General features: G+C 36.8%; 7 protein-coding genes across 7 annotated transcripts; 6 read left to right on the top strand and 1 right to left on the bottom strand. All coding sequences in view use genetic code 12, as the record gives it.

The window, feature by feature from the left end:
* Positions 1-600: 600 nt before the first annotated feature.
* On the top strand, positions 601-3,095 carry J8A68_003018 (RNA-directed DNA polymerase; the record flags this gene model as incomplete). Its single annotated transcript, XM_049406829.1, has 3 exons — positions 601-1,033; positions 1,721-2,416; positions 2,620-3,095. The coding sequence occupies 3 exons, from the start codon at positions 601-603 to the stop codon at positions 3,093-3,095; spliced, it is 1,605 nt and encodes a 534-aa protein (XP_049263703.1).
* Positions 3,096-5,348: 2,253 nt separating this feature from the next.
* IFR2 (Ifr2p) lies at positions 5,349-6,437 on the top strand (the record flags this gene model as incomplete). The annotated part of the gene is made up of 1 exon (XM_049406828.1): positions 5,349-6,437. The coding sequence occupies one exon, from the start codon at positions 5,349-5,351 to the stop codon at positions 6,435-6,437; it is 1,089 nt and encodes a 362-aa protein (XP_049263702.1).
* Positions 6,438-8,072: 1,635 nt separating this feature from the next.
* Positions 8,073-8,333, top strand: J8A68_003016 (uncharacterized protein; the record flags this gene model as incomplete). The annotated part of the gene is made up of 1 exon (XM_049406827.1): positions 8,073-8,333. The coding sequence occupies one exon, from the start codon at positions 8,073-8,075 to the stop codon at positions 8,331-8,333; it is 261 nt and encodes an 86-aa protein (XP_049263701.1).
* An 85-nt stretch (positions 8,334-8,418) lies between these two features.
* J8A68_003015 (uncharacterized protein) lies at positions 8,419-10,452 on the top strand (the record flags this gene model as incomplete). The annotated part of the gene is made up of 1 exon (XM_049406826.1): positions 8,419-10,452. The coding sequence occupies one exon, from the start codon at positions 8,419-8,421 to the stop codon at positions 10,450-10,452; it is 2,034 nt and encodes a 677-aa protein (XP_049263700.1).
* A 242-nt stretch (positions 10,453-10,694) lies between these two features.
* On the top strand, positions 10,695-12,443 carry J8A68_003014 (uncharacterized protein; the record flags this gene model as incomplete). Its single annotated transcript, XM_049406824.1, has 1 exon — positions 10,695-12,443. One exon carries the CDS (start codon positions 10,695-10,697, stop codon positions 12,441-12,443), a length of 1,749 nt encoding a protein of 582 aa, XP_049263699.1.
* Positions 12,444-12,485: 42 nt separating this feature from the next.
* J8A68_003013 (uncharacterized protein) lies at positions 12,486-14,726 on the bottom strand (the record flags this gene model as incomplete). The annotated part of the gene is made up of 1 exon (XM_049406823.1): positions 12,486-14,726. The coding sequence occupies one exon, from the start codon at positions 14,724-14,726 to the stop codon at positions 12,486-12,488; it is 2,241 nt and encodes a 746-aa protein (XP_049263698.1).
* A 473-nt stretch (positions 14,727-15,199) lies between these two features.
* On the top strand, positions 15,200-16,483 carry J8A68_003012 (cysteine protease; the record flags this gene model as incomplete). Its single annotated transcript, XM_049406822.1, has 1 exon — positions 15,200-16,483. One exon carries the CDS (start codon positions 15,200-15,202, stop codon positions 16,481-16,483), a length of 1,284 nt encoding a protein of 427 aa, XP_049263697.1.
* Positions 16,484-16,564: the final 81 nt, after the last annotated feature.

Here is a 16,564-nt window from a genome sequence, read left to right as displayed (position 1 = left end):
GCTTTCCTTTCAATGGAATTCGAAGGTGATACCACCCCGGTAGCAGTCACGTCTTGAACAGCTACCGATTAAAATTCATTCCGGGATTTTGTTTAAAAGTAATGTTGGAGGAAAATTAAGAATCATTAGTCATCTTAGATTTTGTCAGACGTTTCAATCTAGCAGTCACGGTACTTTTGAATGTGAGCAAGGATATTGTAATTGGTGTAAAAGTGTTGGACATTAGGACCCCTCTTCTTTAGGGCGAACAACTCTACTAGTTTTGATTGTATCGCAAAGCAATACGATACCGAGATTGATAGTATGTCGCTTGTCCGACATGCTGCTTTAAACATTATTGCTTTAGGGGATTTAGTTAAATTAGGATATTGTGCCTATATAACAAGTGAGTATTTGTATTTAATCAATTTGAATGAACGTAAATGTATTGTAGTTGCCGCGAATATCGGTGCAAAGAATACTTATATAGGGCCAGTAAAGGGAAGACCACTTCCATCACCACCTCAGCCTAGAACAACACCACCACTGATTCCAAAAAGACCAGCACGACAACAGCCTCTTGACGTACAGCACTAACATCTACTTCCACAAACTCATGCAATGTCATCAGGTGAAGATAATTATCCACCAACATATATTCAAGACATGTTGGAACAGAATCGTATGTCAATTGGAAATGAGACAACTTTTTCCACTGTTGACAAGCTCATTGGCGCTGAAAACTATTATTCATGGAGACTTGGATTTGAAGGCCTGAACTATGATTTTATGACACATCTTGGAGATGGTGTTGCTGGCTATATTGGTGTTGTTAACGATGGAATGGCGACTGATAATAAATGGATGTCTGAACGTAACCACCTACCTATCATCAACTTTTTGATAAAACTCCCTGAAGGATGTATCTGGTATCACTATCTCACAACTGCATTATGGGTTGATCGAACCAACATCAGGTCTGCCACCGGTTTATCTCCTCAATATCTTGTGTATGGTTTCCAAGGTCACTTCAATTTAGACACTTTATTGAATAGTCCACCCATACATCTCTCAACGTCCCATGATGAATTATTCGAGTATCGTTTCAAGCAATGAACTGACGACTACTGGTCTGCCACTACTCAAACTTTACGAACTAGACAAGCAACGACGGAATCTCTTGATAGAAACCACAAATTAGATGACACCATTGAGACAAACGATCTACTCTTGGTATGGGACAAACCAATCCTTGGAAATCGTGGGAATAAACTCAGCCGCCGTTGGACCGGACTCTATCGGGTTGCACAAAGAAATGACCTTATTGCCCTGTGATTTTAAGCATCTAATATCAAGCCCATGCGGATGATGTGGTACTTTTTATGACTCTAATTGATGACTATTCAAGATATACTGAAGGAATCGTAACACATGGACGTGTACTGGCAGACATTGTACGTCACATTCCTAATGAACCAGTGAATCTAATTTCCATTGCTCAAATTACGAAGAAAGGTTATTCATGTTTGTTTGATTATAAGCACGTCTATTTGATTGACCCAAATAATATGAAAATGGTGATAGTAATTTGATCCGTCAAAGAAACTAATCTGTTGGAAGTGGTTTTTAATAAATATCATTTACCATTTAACGACACTCTTAATTTTGCCTGACTTCCAACAGAGGGATTATCCAATAGTGTATGAAGAAAATTGGTCATTGCTACTGTGTTATTTATTAGGTGAAGCTAATTTGTTATTGGAAAGTGGTGTTCTCATTCCTGCTTTTCAACAAGTATACATTACAATTATTCCGAAGAAAAATCGAAGTAATGAGATTCAAAATCAACGTCCAATATCGTTGATTAATTCTAACTTCAAATTAATATGTGCTATGATTAATAAAAGATTGGTGCAAGTATTACCAACGTTGCTCAATACGAATCAACTTGGGTTTATACCAGGTCAATCTATTGATATGGCGTTGTATCAATATTACAAGGTGGTCGAATTATTGAAAGAACCAATGGAATATAACAAGGAATCGAGTATTCTTCTGATTGATTTTGAAAAAGCTTTTGACAGTTTTAATCATAATTATTTAAAGGCGGTGTTAAAACATGTGAATTTTGGTAGACGCATGTATCACTGTTTACTGGCTGTGCTTTGTCAACAACAAGGGAGCCTTTATATCATTAAGACTTTAGGACGCTCTTTCCCCATGAACAAAGGTACGCGGCAAGGGAATCCGCTCTCTCCAATAATTTTTAATTTAATGTTGGAGCCATTTTTATTTAACATTCAACAGAAGTGTTCTGGAATTTCTATTCCAACTTATTGTCCTTTGAATTTAAGCGTTAAATACCAAGCATACGCTGATGATGTGGTGCTTTTTATGAATCAAAGGGATTATCCCATTGTCCAAATGACTTGGCCAGGTTTGAACAGGTTGCATCTACTCTCATCAACAAATTGAAATCGTGGATATTTGTGGTATCTCAGGATCAGGCTGAGCAAGTAAAGGATAATTGTTTACACTTAAAAGTTAAGAATATTGCTCTAGTGGATACTTCTTATTTGCGTATATCATCCATATGTAAGGATTATAAAGCCTTTTTTCCGACAATTACTAGAGGGTTAGGTAATCCGAGGTTTCGAGATGTTCCGCTTCATGACAGGGTTTTGTACATTAATTCATTTATATATCTGAGAGTATATTTTTATGATCTCCTTTGGCCAATGCTGGATGCTGATATTGCATTTTATGAAAAGCAATTGAAAAGATATATTGGGCGAATCTCCATTGCAAAGTGTCATGCTTATCCTCTGACAGGTGGATTGAATTTTATAAATTTGGCCGAGCAGCTTAAGGGTAAACGCGCCAAGATGACTTATCCGTTGTTTTTTCCATCTGATAATTGGGGTCCTGTGGTTCTTCGGGATAAAATTCAGTTTTTCCTTGACATGCATACGGCCGCTCATCATGTTCCGAGGTATCAATTTTTATTTGGTCATCATATTCAAAGTTCTGCGAACGATGCTAGAGGACATCCAAAAGATCTTCAAGCATTGGCGGCTTTTTCATCAATTTTCAGTAAGCTGGAACGGTTTGGTTAGATGAATGGTTTTCTTTAACTCGGTCACTCTTTCCACGGTCATACATATGTTCATACGATACTTCTGGGTTTCAACGCTTGTTGGCCTCAGTTGAGACGCCGCCTCTCCATCTTAGTCACACGTTGCTGAGTATGGTGGAATATATTTCTAATAAGGCTGTGACACTCCAAGCGTTTAAGTCAAGGAGTAAAAAACTCCAAAGCAGTGTGGACAAGCTTTGCTATCTGTACTACTTTTCTTATCGTTTTGGTATACCAGCGGTGCAAATCCGCTCCTTCTGGAGGCGAATCAATGAAATTCGTCGTGAATCTCCTCAACTGGTTTCCTATCTTTGGTTGTTTCATATTGGGTATTTTAACAATATGTATTTTACAACTGGTACTATGATTCTTTCTTACGAAAGATGGTCTGGTTGTTGTTGCTTCTGCTTATTATCCATTTCTATATTTTATTATTATGTGTAAATAAGAACATCTGGGGTATTCTCAGGAAACAATAAAAACCTATGGTTCCGACGACGGTACAGCAAGTCCATACTTCGTCCAGTGACTGAAGAACAGCTTACTTTATTAACTCGGTCTATCAATTAATACTTAAACATTAGCAAATTTGCTCATTATACTAAACATCATTAAACATTAAAATCATTTTTAAATGAATTCCGATTCTAATGAATTCAGGTTTTCTATGTAGTTTTTGAATAGTTGTATGAATTATAATTTTTCGTTAATATTACAAGAATTAACCCCCCCCCCCTTGATTAAATTTCATCTGTTGAAAAGATGACCCAGGCTTATCTGCAGGTATTTATTTCAGAAGTACACCAAACATATCTATTTTAGGTATTGAGAATTGTTACAAAGATATCTATAGGTTACAGGTTACACGTTACACGTTACAAAAGATATCGAGAAGTATCAAAATTGGTTAAATAACCGAATTCTTAAAACAAAAACGTGGATAATTCATTTTCAATAGAGATGAGTGTATTCAGTCTAAACCTGGGGTACTTTCTTTGGTTTGACAAGGTCTTAGAGATGAAGCATCAACCAGACAATTTACTTCATTTCATGAATGATGTTGACGACCACAATCAGTACCCAATTGTACAGAATTCGACATGCAGTATTGTCATTGAAATCAGGGTTGAGGAATGAGGTAACATCCATTTGACGAATGTCCTTGGGTACAAAAAATATTCATCAAATGGATGTGACCACATTCTGAGCCCTGATACCAATGTATGTACATTAGTAATCAAATTTATTTCAATCATGATCCACAGAGACGAGTAGGAAGTAGACAAGTACTTTCCCCTAATAACAATGTAGAATTTATTTATTGTGGAATGAATTTTGTTCCTGAAAAGACAAAGTTGTTTGTTTGTTGGTTTTAAAAAGCCAATTATAAAGCACATTTCCGGACTGCACATATCCGCCACATATTATTTGCATGCATAAACGCTAATTTAGACATTTTAGATCTTGCATGAAGCATAATTTCATACTTCCGGGTTATTGATTATAATCTAGTTACTATCTAACTTCATCAGATAACGTGTCAAGATTACGGTAAGTCCGGATTTAAGTGAATCAACGGTAAGGTACAAAGGGGCTTGTTGTCCGTATTGACCAAGGAAATATGTTTACGTGCAAAGAAAATTATACTTGGCAGTGGCAAGTGCAATTACAAGGGATTAATCAATTATTTTCCGACGCCGGATGACACAATAGAGTTCAGTCTCCTCTCAATTTTTATTGTCTATTTAATTGATGCTGGCCCCAACAAAAAATCCCTCAATTGAATTACAAAAGTGCCCTGGTTGGTTTTATGTCATAAAATAAACCATTTAACAGGTGTTGGTTCAATTAGTTTAGGTTTTCCACGGAACGGACGAACTCAAAAGCCTCTGATTGACCATTATTCTTCTACAAAATAATAAAACCAGATCAGGATGTTTATCCAATGAGACATCTTAGTCAGTAGAGCAAGCAGGCAAATAAGTAAGTAAGACCCTGGCTCCTTTGTTCTCTCGGATTCTTTGTGTCTTTGACAGAAAATACTCAAATCAAACCACAAATAAGTAAACTCCCGCCTATTATATAAATTATTATACATCTTATTTTTTATGGCAATTATACATCATTATTTATTTCCCCTTTCTTCTTTTCCATTATATTAAATATATAATATCAACGAAATTCGCAATCTTCTGGTATTTTCATTTTCTCTCGTGATAGGTAGCAATCAACCATGAAAGCAGCAGTTATTTCCGGTTCATCAGAACCCAACAAATTAGCAACCATCAAAGACATAACCCTCCCACCCATCAAACCCCACCAACTCCTCATCAAAGCCAAAGCCTTCGCAATCAACCCAACCGATTGGAAACACATCTTGTATGGAATTGGCCAAGTTGATAATATAATCGGCACCGATGTAAGTGGAATAGTCGAAGAAGTTGGGTCCGACGTCAATGGATTTGCAGTTGGAGATTGTGTGAGTTCATTCATTCATGGAAATACTTCACATACAGAAGGTGCATTCGGGGAATATGCAATTGTGAACCCGCTTGCTACTATTAAGTATCCCAAGGGGTTACATAGTGCTGAAGGGCAAGCAAAGCCAGCAGAGACTATTACTAGTTTTGAAGGAGCTGCTAGTGTTACATTGGGATTGGTTACTGTTGCGATTTCATTTTCTTATTATTTGAATATTGATTATAATCAGGATAATAATAAGGACGATTTTATTTTGATTTGGGGTGGGAGTGGTGCATCTGGGGTTTTAGCTATTCAGGTTGCTAAAGTTATCTATGGATTAAATGTAATTGCTACTGCTTCTTCTAAGAATTTTAAATATTTGAAATCTTTAGGGGCAGATTATGTTATTGACTATAAAGATCCTGGAATTGTTGAAAAAATTAAACAGATTGGTAATGGAAGAATTAAGTATGCGTTGGATACAATTGCAGAAAAGGAAACTTTCCAACAAGTTTATGATGCTACTGAGGGTACTCCAGAAGTATATTTAGATAATTTGTTAGGATTGGATGGTAATTCAATTGAAACCCGACCAGAACGAAATGTTCACTATGGATGTACATTGGCTTATAATTCATTAGAAAAGGAAGTTCAAATCGGTCCTGTAAAATATATTCAAACACCAGAATTACTTAATAAATATACTGAGTTTTGGCAAGGGGTATTACCTTTATATATTGATCAAATCTATCATTCGAATTTATTAATTTTACCAAGAGGATTGGAGAGCGTTAATAGAGGATTGGAGTTGCTGAGACAAGGAAAAGTCTCTGCTGAGAAGGTTGTATTTGGTATTTAAATATGTTCATAGTTTGTTGTTTTTTGCAACATCTTTTTTGCCTTAACAGACAGTTTTTCGCAGCAATTTTTGTTTAATCTAATTGCTAAATATTATCACAATGAGACTTACTAATTTATATAGAATAAATACTATGACAATGCATTTTTGTGATGTCACATAAGAGAATATGTAGTTTGTCCGAGATGTATGTAATTAAGTGTCTTGCATGTGACACATCAGAAACTTGGATTGTCCCTACAACCACGCATTTATGAGCATCAGTTTAAAAACGTGTGTAAACGAAATGGATCAGGTTAGCTTTTGGGTTAAATCTACAGTTGATGAATTCCCAAGAGTGTAAGAATCTCTCTCTATAATCAAAACGTGTTGAATTGATAATTTGGCTTGACCAGGAACCTTAACGGGGAAATTTCATTCAAAAAATTCGCATCAAAGTTCCAAACCGAATTTTGCAACCGAGGCTCACGAACAGAAGAACTTCACAAAATGAAGACGTTTACAACCACAAGTTCACATGCCATGCAAGTTAGGTCACCAATATGGAAGTGGAGTAAGAATCGTGAAGAATGTAATGGATGACATGCAAAGGAATTTTGCCTGATTCTGTTGCGATTACAATACATGGCAGGTTTTTGGCAACGTTTCAATTTTGTTCCATTCAGAAAAGTTATTGCAAAAATTAAATTAGCAATTGGATAAAGCCATCCCTTAACAGTATTTAAATTAGTATTATTAAGTAAACTAAGAGTGTAGACCCAGGCAACAAGTAAATACACTTCAGACTAGTCATAGTAACTTTAAACTATGTTGTTGTAATAAGAGACCCTCTAGTAGTAAGTTGTAGACTTCCTAATTGGGAAATAACGGTCTGTAATTGCGTGTATTACTTTGTTTGGTGTGTAAGTATTTCTTTTGTTTAGTGTCACACATTTTTTTATTTTTTCATTGAATGCATGACTTCGATTTTTAGTTTATTTTGATATTATTTGTTACATTCAATTTTTCACACCACCAGCAACTAACTAATTCCACTGACCACCCACTACTGCAACCACCGCTGCCTCCGCCTCTTCAACGTTTCAAATTGGCCACCTCCACCCACCACATATTTCCCACCTACTTCTCACCGTCCAATTGTTTTAGTTCTTAAGCACAACTTCTACTACTACAACTCCCAACCCCCCAAACCAAACCAAGCCCAACTTTAAACTTCAACTGCCCCTCCTTCCCGTTCATACTTTTCATACTTTCATATTTCCATCTCCCCCCCCAAAAAGCATAAAAGAGGTGTCGCAGTAAATCATTCAATTCCAATTAAACTTTATTCATTTCAAATAGTAAGACATATAAAGTAAAATACTACCCGACCTGACTACTACAACTCATCACACCCTTTTCACCTGACCAACCCCTCCTCATCTACTGTCCTCCTTTTTTTCCACTTGACATTACTTTTTGCAAGTGACACACCTGTTCGTATTTAGATAGAGTCATTACAGTATACATATACACATTTATATGCTTTTAGCATTGATTTCCTTACTCAATCATTAATTTATTTTCATTAATATTTCATATCAATTTTAGCATTCAATTCACACAGTAAATAGTCCAACCATACCACGTACCACTATGGAAACAATTCAAATATCATTAAATTATGATCGACATTCAGACCAATCCTTATTTGACATATGGAAATTAACAAAAGATTCAAATATAATATCAACCACTTCTAATCTATCATCTCAACCACAACGAATAAATTATCGATCATGGAGATTAATAAGTCAAAAGGTAATATTAAAACAAAATAGNATCATCTCAACCACAACGAATAAATTATCGATCATGGAGATTAATAAGTCAAAAGGTAATATTAAAACAAAATAGAGAAACCAAATTAAATGACTTAAATCGAACTAATCTTGTAGCAATAGATCATAAACAACCTCGCATTCACCATTCATCAGAATCAATGAATAAAGCTAATAATCAAAGCCAAACAGCTTCATTGTTTAGTCATTCTTCTGGATTAAGTACGGCATCTTCAAGGAAATCAANATCAATGAATAAAACTAATAATCAAAGTCAAACCGCTTCATTGTTTAGTCATTCTTCTGGATTAAGTACGGCATCTTCAAGGAAATCAATAGGAACCGAAACTAGTAGAGAACTCCACGAGGAAACTGTCGACGATGATGAATTACATTCTGATATTTCAGATATATCGGAAATTTCTGAAGATGACGAAGAGGAGGAAGAATACGAAGAAGACAGAAAAGATTTAAACGTCGATGCAGTACAGGATTCAAATACGAAAAACCCATGGAAGCATAGTCTAATGAAGCTCAAAAACCTTCCGATCCATCTTGAACAAACCCCCAGTGAACTACTGCAACAAGAAAAACAAGAGCATGCCATATCTCCAACTAATAAACAACGAGAACAGCCCGTATCTCCAGGTAGTAAACAACTAGATGAGAGAATTTCCCCTAAAAGTACTCAACCTAAACAACCAAAACCACAAACACATTTCCAGAAACAACAACAACAGCAACAACATAAGAACATATTTTATATTTCAAACTCACCATCTCCTTCTAATTCCAAAAACGAAAATACCAAACCAGCCACTTCTCCTCTGGGATTACTGCAATTAAAACCTCCAGTTCAATTACATACACCAAATTCGAAATTACATACATCCAATGGTCGTATTGCCAATCACCCACGTGCTCAGTCGGAACAATTAGGAGTCACTCTTGCGGCGCCTGATGATTCAAGTATGCAGCGACAAGGTTCATTATTTAGCAATTTTGGATTTACAGAAACAGATATGACGAAGAAGAATTCGCATGAGCGCCATGACCATGACGAGGATGATGATGGATATTCGTCAACTGATATCTCTGAAGACGAGGAAATAGAAGAAGAAGAGGAAGAGGAAGAGGAAGTAGATACAGAAGATGAAAATAATCATAAAAAGGAAGATAATGATAGTGAATGGCTTTCTGTAAGTTCTGATTCTGCCCATCTGCTCAATCATGATCCTCCACCTTTGAATTTCGCAAAAGTTGATCCTGTACCTATAGCAATTGAACATCTAGATAAACGACAGTCAACCCCCTTGTTACAAAAACCAAGATCACTACTATCAGGGTTGTTTCTTAATGAAATGGCATCAACGGTGGCAAACACGCCTTTGAATGGAGAACATGATAAACCAACGCTTAGGAGGTCATGTACTACTGGAGTGATTACGATTGAAAAGAGGGATAAAGAAATTAGAAAGCCTTCATTGATATTAGCCAAGACGAAATTCCCATCAGTGACTGATTTGACATCCAGCGAAGGAAGTAGTCCCGCACCTCCAATGAATAAACAGGAAACAATAGTCGGTATATCGGACGTCAATGCAACTTCTGACTATAGTTCTCATGATCGATTAAGTGAACTTGAAGCAGCAGCACAACATGAAAAATTATCCACCAGTCTAAACAAAATCTCCCATTCTGATTCCCATAGTACATTCCGAACATACATTTCAAAATCGGCTATGAATTTATCTAAATTATATTCAAGTTCAAAACCAAAACACCCTTCCTTCACCTCGTCTGCAAAACAACATCATGATTTCTTGCATAAACATAATGTTCAAAATCCAGCACCTACTTCTTCATTCCATCACCTTCATTTACAACAGCTAACCCCAGTAGTCCCATCCTCAACTACGGCTCATGATGCAAATAGTCCACCAACCCCAGCACCACCACCTCCACCACCTTCAGTTCCATTACCAAAAGTGACAACTAGGGATGTATCCCTAAAAGAGAAAGTCTTGGATGAGGATCTAAGTCAGAGTTTGAAAGATGCATTGATTATTGATTATAAATTGGGAAAAGTGGCGTTGCCTGATCGAGTTATAAATCCAAGTGCATTGATGATTGGAAATATGGCAGGTGGGAATGATGATGATGATTTTGATGATTATCATTCAAAAGGTTGGTGAATGCCCGAGAGAGAGGTGAGATCCATTTATGCATATTTTTACATACTTCATACACGTTGTGATTCATATAGAAAGCTAGACCGTATATAGTTTATTAGTTAGTTTCTTGTAGTATTGTTGTTTCAATAATGATTAATAAATAAAAAAGTTATTCATTGATTTAATATTTGCGCTTTGGAAAAATGCGCATTTGGATCTCTCATTATGGAAATGTGAGAAAAATTTTAGAAATCTTCCCAGATATGAACAACCATCATCATACAAGGACCCCACAAGAAAGTATGAAGACATGTTACTATGAACTCCTAGGTGTAGAATCCACCGCCACCGACCAAGAACTCAAAAAAGCGTATCGTCGAAAAGCCCTCCAATTACACCCTGACAAAAACCCTGACAACCCCGACGAAGCCCATCATCAATTCTCCCTGATCCGTGCTGCCTATGAAGTCCTTAGTGACCCACAGGAAAGATCATGGTATGATTCTCATAAATCGCTGATCTTGAATGAAGACAATGAGGAGGATTATGTGGATACTGGAGACTCCCATATTCCAAGCATTTCGACCGAAGAAATCTATCGATTTTTTAATCCTTCGTTGTTTGAAAAATATGATGATAGTATAAATGGATTCTATGTTGTTGCCGGGAGGTTATTTGAGAGATTGGCGAGGGAAGAGATCCAACATGGGAAATATCAACAAATTCCTGAATATATGAAATATCGTGATGATGATAATAATGTGAATGTATTAGATCCAGAATTGTTGAAATTCCCGTTGTTTGGCAATAGTAAAGCCCTGTATGTGGATCAAGTTCGGGTGTTTTATAATGTCTGGGGTGGGTTTAGTACTGTGAAATCATTTGCTTGGAGAGATGAATATCGATATTCAACTGCTCCTGATAGAAGAACTAGAAGATTGATGGAAAAAGAGAATAAGAAATTACGAGATGCGGCAAGAAAGGAATACAATGAGGTCATAAAGAAATTTGTGGCATTTATCAAAAGGAGAGACCCAAGGTTTAAAGCTGGTCAAGAGGAATATGAAAAACAAAGAAAGAAGAAACAAATGGAAGAATATCAGGCACAATTGAAACAACAAGCCATGGAGAAATTGAAACATTCAACTGAATTTCAAGAACAAGATTGGCAAAAATTGACAAATGATGAATTGGAGGATGTGGAGGCGTTGTTGAAGGAAGAATATGATATAAGTTCAGATTCAGAATTTGATGAGTTTGAAGATGGTGAAGAAGAATTAGAGGTTCATGAGTATGAATGTATTATATGTGATAAATATTTCAAGAATGAACAACAGTTTGAGATTCATGAGGCATCGAAGAAGCATAAAAAAGCGTTGAGGCAGATGCAATGGGAAATGAGAAAGGAAGGAATAGATTTGGGAATAGACAAAGATGATATCGATTTGGATGAGTTTGAAACAGCATCGAGTGGATTACTGGAGGATGAAGAATTCGAGGAACTTGACCGAGAAGAACTGGGGGAGTCCGATCTCGAGGACCAAGATAAAGATCTTGAAGAGGAACTACAAAAAATGGAGGAGCAGTTGAAAGATATCGAAATTTCACAAGACGTGGAAGTGGATGATGAAATCGATAGCGAAGATGACAATGCATACATACCCATGCCCAAGAAAGCTTCAGAACCTGTTGAACAAATTGACGAGGATCTATTGCGATTTATGGAACGTAGCAAAATCGACGACGATAGTGAAGACGATTGGGGAATTGACCCTAAGAAATCCAAAAAGAAAAAGAATAAAAAGGTATCAAGAGAGGCAACTCCAAAAGCTCCCACCCAATCTCCAGCCCCAGAACCAAAATCAAACTCACCAATTATCACCGGACCTGAAAAGTGTGCTGTGTGTGATCTGTCGTTCCAAACAAGAAACCAACTATTCAAACACATCAAATCCACCGGCCATGCTGCACCACCAACCAAAGTCAAAAAGAAGAAACCAAAACGTAAATAGAGATGCATTTTTAATAATTAATTATATAGAGATCTATTAATTTTATTTAATCCCGGTTCTGGATTGTTTAACTTTTGCAACCACCGGTTCATTAATACCTTGATTTCCAAGCGCACCCAAACCTTGACCAGCTACCCAACCCAATTTTTCCAACATTTGTCTCCCTACATTAGATTCACTAATCTCGGGAGCTTCTGCACCCACAATATCACCTTCTCTGAACCGTGCTTTCGAATCATTGCCTCCTCCGCGTTTGACGACTTTCTTGTCGGTATTTCTGTCTTTAGGGGGTGGTTTCTTGTCTTGTCGAACAAAGACTCGTCTCTGTCTGAGGAAGCGATCTATTTTATCATAGTTTGGATAAAATCTAAACGTCGCTTTTGACTTTTGTACTCTCATATAATGAGATGTAGACAGCCCACCACATCGTTTGACACCCATATTGTATCCATCTGCCATCATTTTGATAATTTTATGACCATGAGCATCTAATGGGGGGAAACTTACCGAATCTCGAGTATGATCTCTTAGGAGTGCTTCCATTTCCGCTTTGATTTCATTTATGTGGATTTGAAGTGGATATTTGATCAACATGTCATTACGCAAGATTGCTTCTTCCTTTTCGTTTACTTCCCAAGCTTTGAGTTTTTTCTTTTTGTTTGCTTTATATTGTTGGAGTTGATATGTTAGGGATTCTTGAAGATCATCTTCGATATCTAAATCGGAGAACGTTGTACGTTTCTTCGCCGGGGTATTGCGTGAGAAATCACGGTCTTCAAAGGCAAGGAATCCTTGGGTACTTGCACGAGAATATTCCACCAATGAATCCAATCCGTCATCATCTTCATCATCGTAATCCTCAATCTCGATTACTTCATGCTCTTCTTCTTCTTCACTCTCATCACTATCGGAAATATAAACTTCCTCTTCCTCTTCTTCTTCAGAATCATCAATCATTCCTTTTGTAATAAACGACAAAAACTTCCCTAATCGATGTTCCTTGACTCCATTCTCCAAAGCATATTCAATCACATCATCTTCATCTATCCAGGCAAAATCGTCTGGGGAACCAGTTAGGTCCAAACAACGACAATAATATTGATTATGGATTCCGAATCGGACATTGGTGACTTCGATTCGTGAGATGTCGAATTCGTAATCTTCTTCGAGATAGCCGTATTCTGGTTCTGGTTCAGCTTGTTCTGGTTCGATTTCGGGTTGAGATTCTGGTTGTGGAGAGTCGGCTAATATATGCACGGAGGTGGTTGGTGTGTCTAGTATGATGTCAAGTGTTGGAACTATGTTGTTGGACTTACTGGTAGATGGGGCATTGGATTCTTTGGTTGAGGTTTCTTCTGGGATGTAACCTTCTCCATCTGAGTCAGGATATGCTTCAATCCACTCCGATTCTTTTATTTCTTCTTCTTGTACTACTACTGCAACGTCATCGTCCTCTTCATCCAGCTCTTCATCTGAGGAAGTTTCATCCAGCTCTACGGCAGATGAATTGTCTTCCACCTCTATTGGATTTTCTACATTTCCTTCCATACTGACTTCATCATTTTCTTGATCCGATGGAGAGTCATTCAGCTCCTCTTCGGATAGATAGTCCTCCACTTCAATTGGATTTTCTGGTTCTCCTTCCGGGCTTTCCTCGCCAACTCTATGTTCAGCACCCTCGACGTGGTTGTCAGTAATGCTTTCCTGAACGTCAACATCTGTTTCAATGCGTATTCTCTCAGCTGGTTTCTCGTCTGACACTATAGGTTGCAGACCATTAATATGACTCTCAGCCCCATCCTCCTCATTCTCATGCGGCACCACGTTAACCTCATCCAAACTAATATCCTTAAAATCACCCTCTATTCTATCAACAATATTATGCTTGTTCTTCTTCGCCAATTCAATAAGTATCGAGTTCGGATCATAAACTTCTTTAGCTTTTACGAATTCCACAGGATTATTTCTTAATTTTCTGGACATCGTATCCGCTTGATGTGAATTAGTATATTCAACCTCATCCATCCAATGTCTTCTAGTTTGAGATAATTGATACATCGATGGAGAAGCACCACCGAGGACAACATTTTCTGCTAGGTCCATTAATTCGGGATAATCTGTCATATTCACATTTCTTGTATATCCTTGAGGTGGTCTCTGAGGGTGGGATTTCGACTTCGATTTACTGTTTCCTCTTGATCTTCCGCCTCCTCCGCCTCGACTACCTCCACGACCTCTTGAACCTCCTCTTCCTCTATTATTCCGTCTGTTTCCCCTCGCCATTCTGTTTTGGGGGATGTATAGTGAGTTCCTTAAGGGTGCTAAAATGAGTCAAAGCGTTTTTGAATGGAGAGATGCTCAAAAACGTTTTTGACAGGACAAATCATTTATAATCTATATGCAGTACCAGATAAACTTATAGCTGCAAATACACAGCACTAGAGGACACCCAAACGGAGATCAATCTAAAAGGAAATGGAGTTGCTGAAAGAGATAGGTCACGTTAATGTCTACTGTGGTGTCACGTGTATCAATTCAAGTATATGTGTAAGTTGTCTTTGGTTGAATATACAAATGCATAAGTCACATCGGTTGCTTATCAGGGTACCACAACAAGGAAGAATGAGCCGCACAACTGAAACAGGAAATGGTTGGGATATCGAAGGCAATTTAAAAATACCCCAAACATTACTTTACTTCATTTGTTTAAACTACACATTAAGTATTATATTATTATAGACAAGTATATACCAATCATGGACACTAACACCAATGATCCAGAACCTCAAACAACTGACCAAAATCAGAATGGAATTGACACAATAATTGGAAGAAATTTGGAACGCTTCTCAGCATTCTTTAGGGAGTTTTCAACCGGTACAACAACAACTGGGGAAGGGATTATAATAGATACAAAAGCACAACAACAACCAGAAGAAGATAAAAGAATATTTATATTAGGACAAGAATTCCAAAATGCTCAAGATGCAGATACATTCATTAGTTCACAAGTTTGGTTATCGTATAGATGTGGATTTGATCCAATTGTTAAAGCAGAAGATGGTCCACTGCCAATCTCATTCTTTCCATCTATTGTATTTAATAAAGGCATTTTTGCCAACTTTGCCAATTTGAGAAGCTTATTGGATAAAGAGAATTTTAATTCCGATGCTGGATGGGGATGTATGATTCGAACATCTCAGAATTTATTAGCTACCGCATTGATAAGACTTGCTACAACAACTGCGGATATAGATAAGGACGTGATTGGGTTGTTTCAAGATAAGAAGGATGCACCATTTTCATTACATAATTTCATAAGAGTAGCTGGTGAACTGCCATTGCAAATCAAACCGGGACAATGGTTTGGTCCAAATGCTGCATCACTTTCAATCAAGAAATTAATTGATGAAATTAAAGATAATCAAAATGGAAATATCAAATATCCTAATGTATTCATAAGTGAGAATTCCGATTTATATGACGATGAACTTAAACAATTGTTCAAAAATGGTACTGATAATTCAAGTGTATTAGTATTATTACCGATGAGATTAGGAATAGAACAAGTAAATGAATATTATTATGAAAGTATCCTACAATTATTAAGATGTAAGTATAGCGTTGGTATATCTGGAGGTAAACCATCTTCATCATTTTATTTCTTAGGTTATCAAAATCAAAGTCAATTAATATATTTTGATCCTCATGTTTCTCAATTATTTGAAGATCCAATAAACTATCAATCATATCATACCAAGAATCATCAATATCTAGATATAAACGCATTAGACCCATCGATGATGATTGGAATATTACTTAAAGATGAACAAGAATATCGAGATTTTAAGATATATTGTCGTGAAAATGGAAATAAAATCGTATATTTCCATCCACAAATGACTCCAATACAAGATGGAACTGTTGGTCAATCATGGGAAGTTGTAGACCAACCTGATGATGACTTTGTCAATTTGAATTTAATGAAATCTAATCAAGATGAAGATGAAGAAGAAGATGAGTTTGTAGATTTAGGATAGATAGTTAGGTCGTGTATAATGTACAAATATTTACTTAGGGTTCAATTTTTTTCCCTCTTTAATTCCACCACCGGAGTTCTT

Source organism: Hemisphaericaspora subhashii (assembly GCF_019202705.1).
Source record: "Hemisphaericaspora subhashii strain CBS 10753 chromosome Unknown scaffold44, whole genome shotgun sequence".
In the NCBI taxonomy this organism is placed as follows: Eukaryota; Fungi; Ascomycota; class Pichiomycetes; order Serinales; family Debaryomycetaceae; genus Hemisphaericaspora; species Hemisphaericaspora subhashii.
Note: the sequence above shows the minus strand (reverse complement) of the source record. Positions and strands in the feature narration are given on the sequence as shown.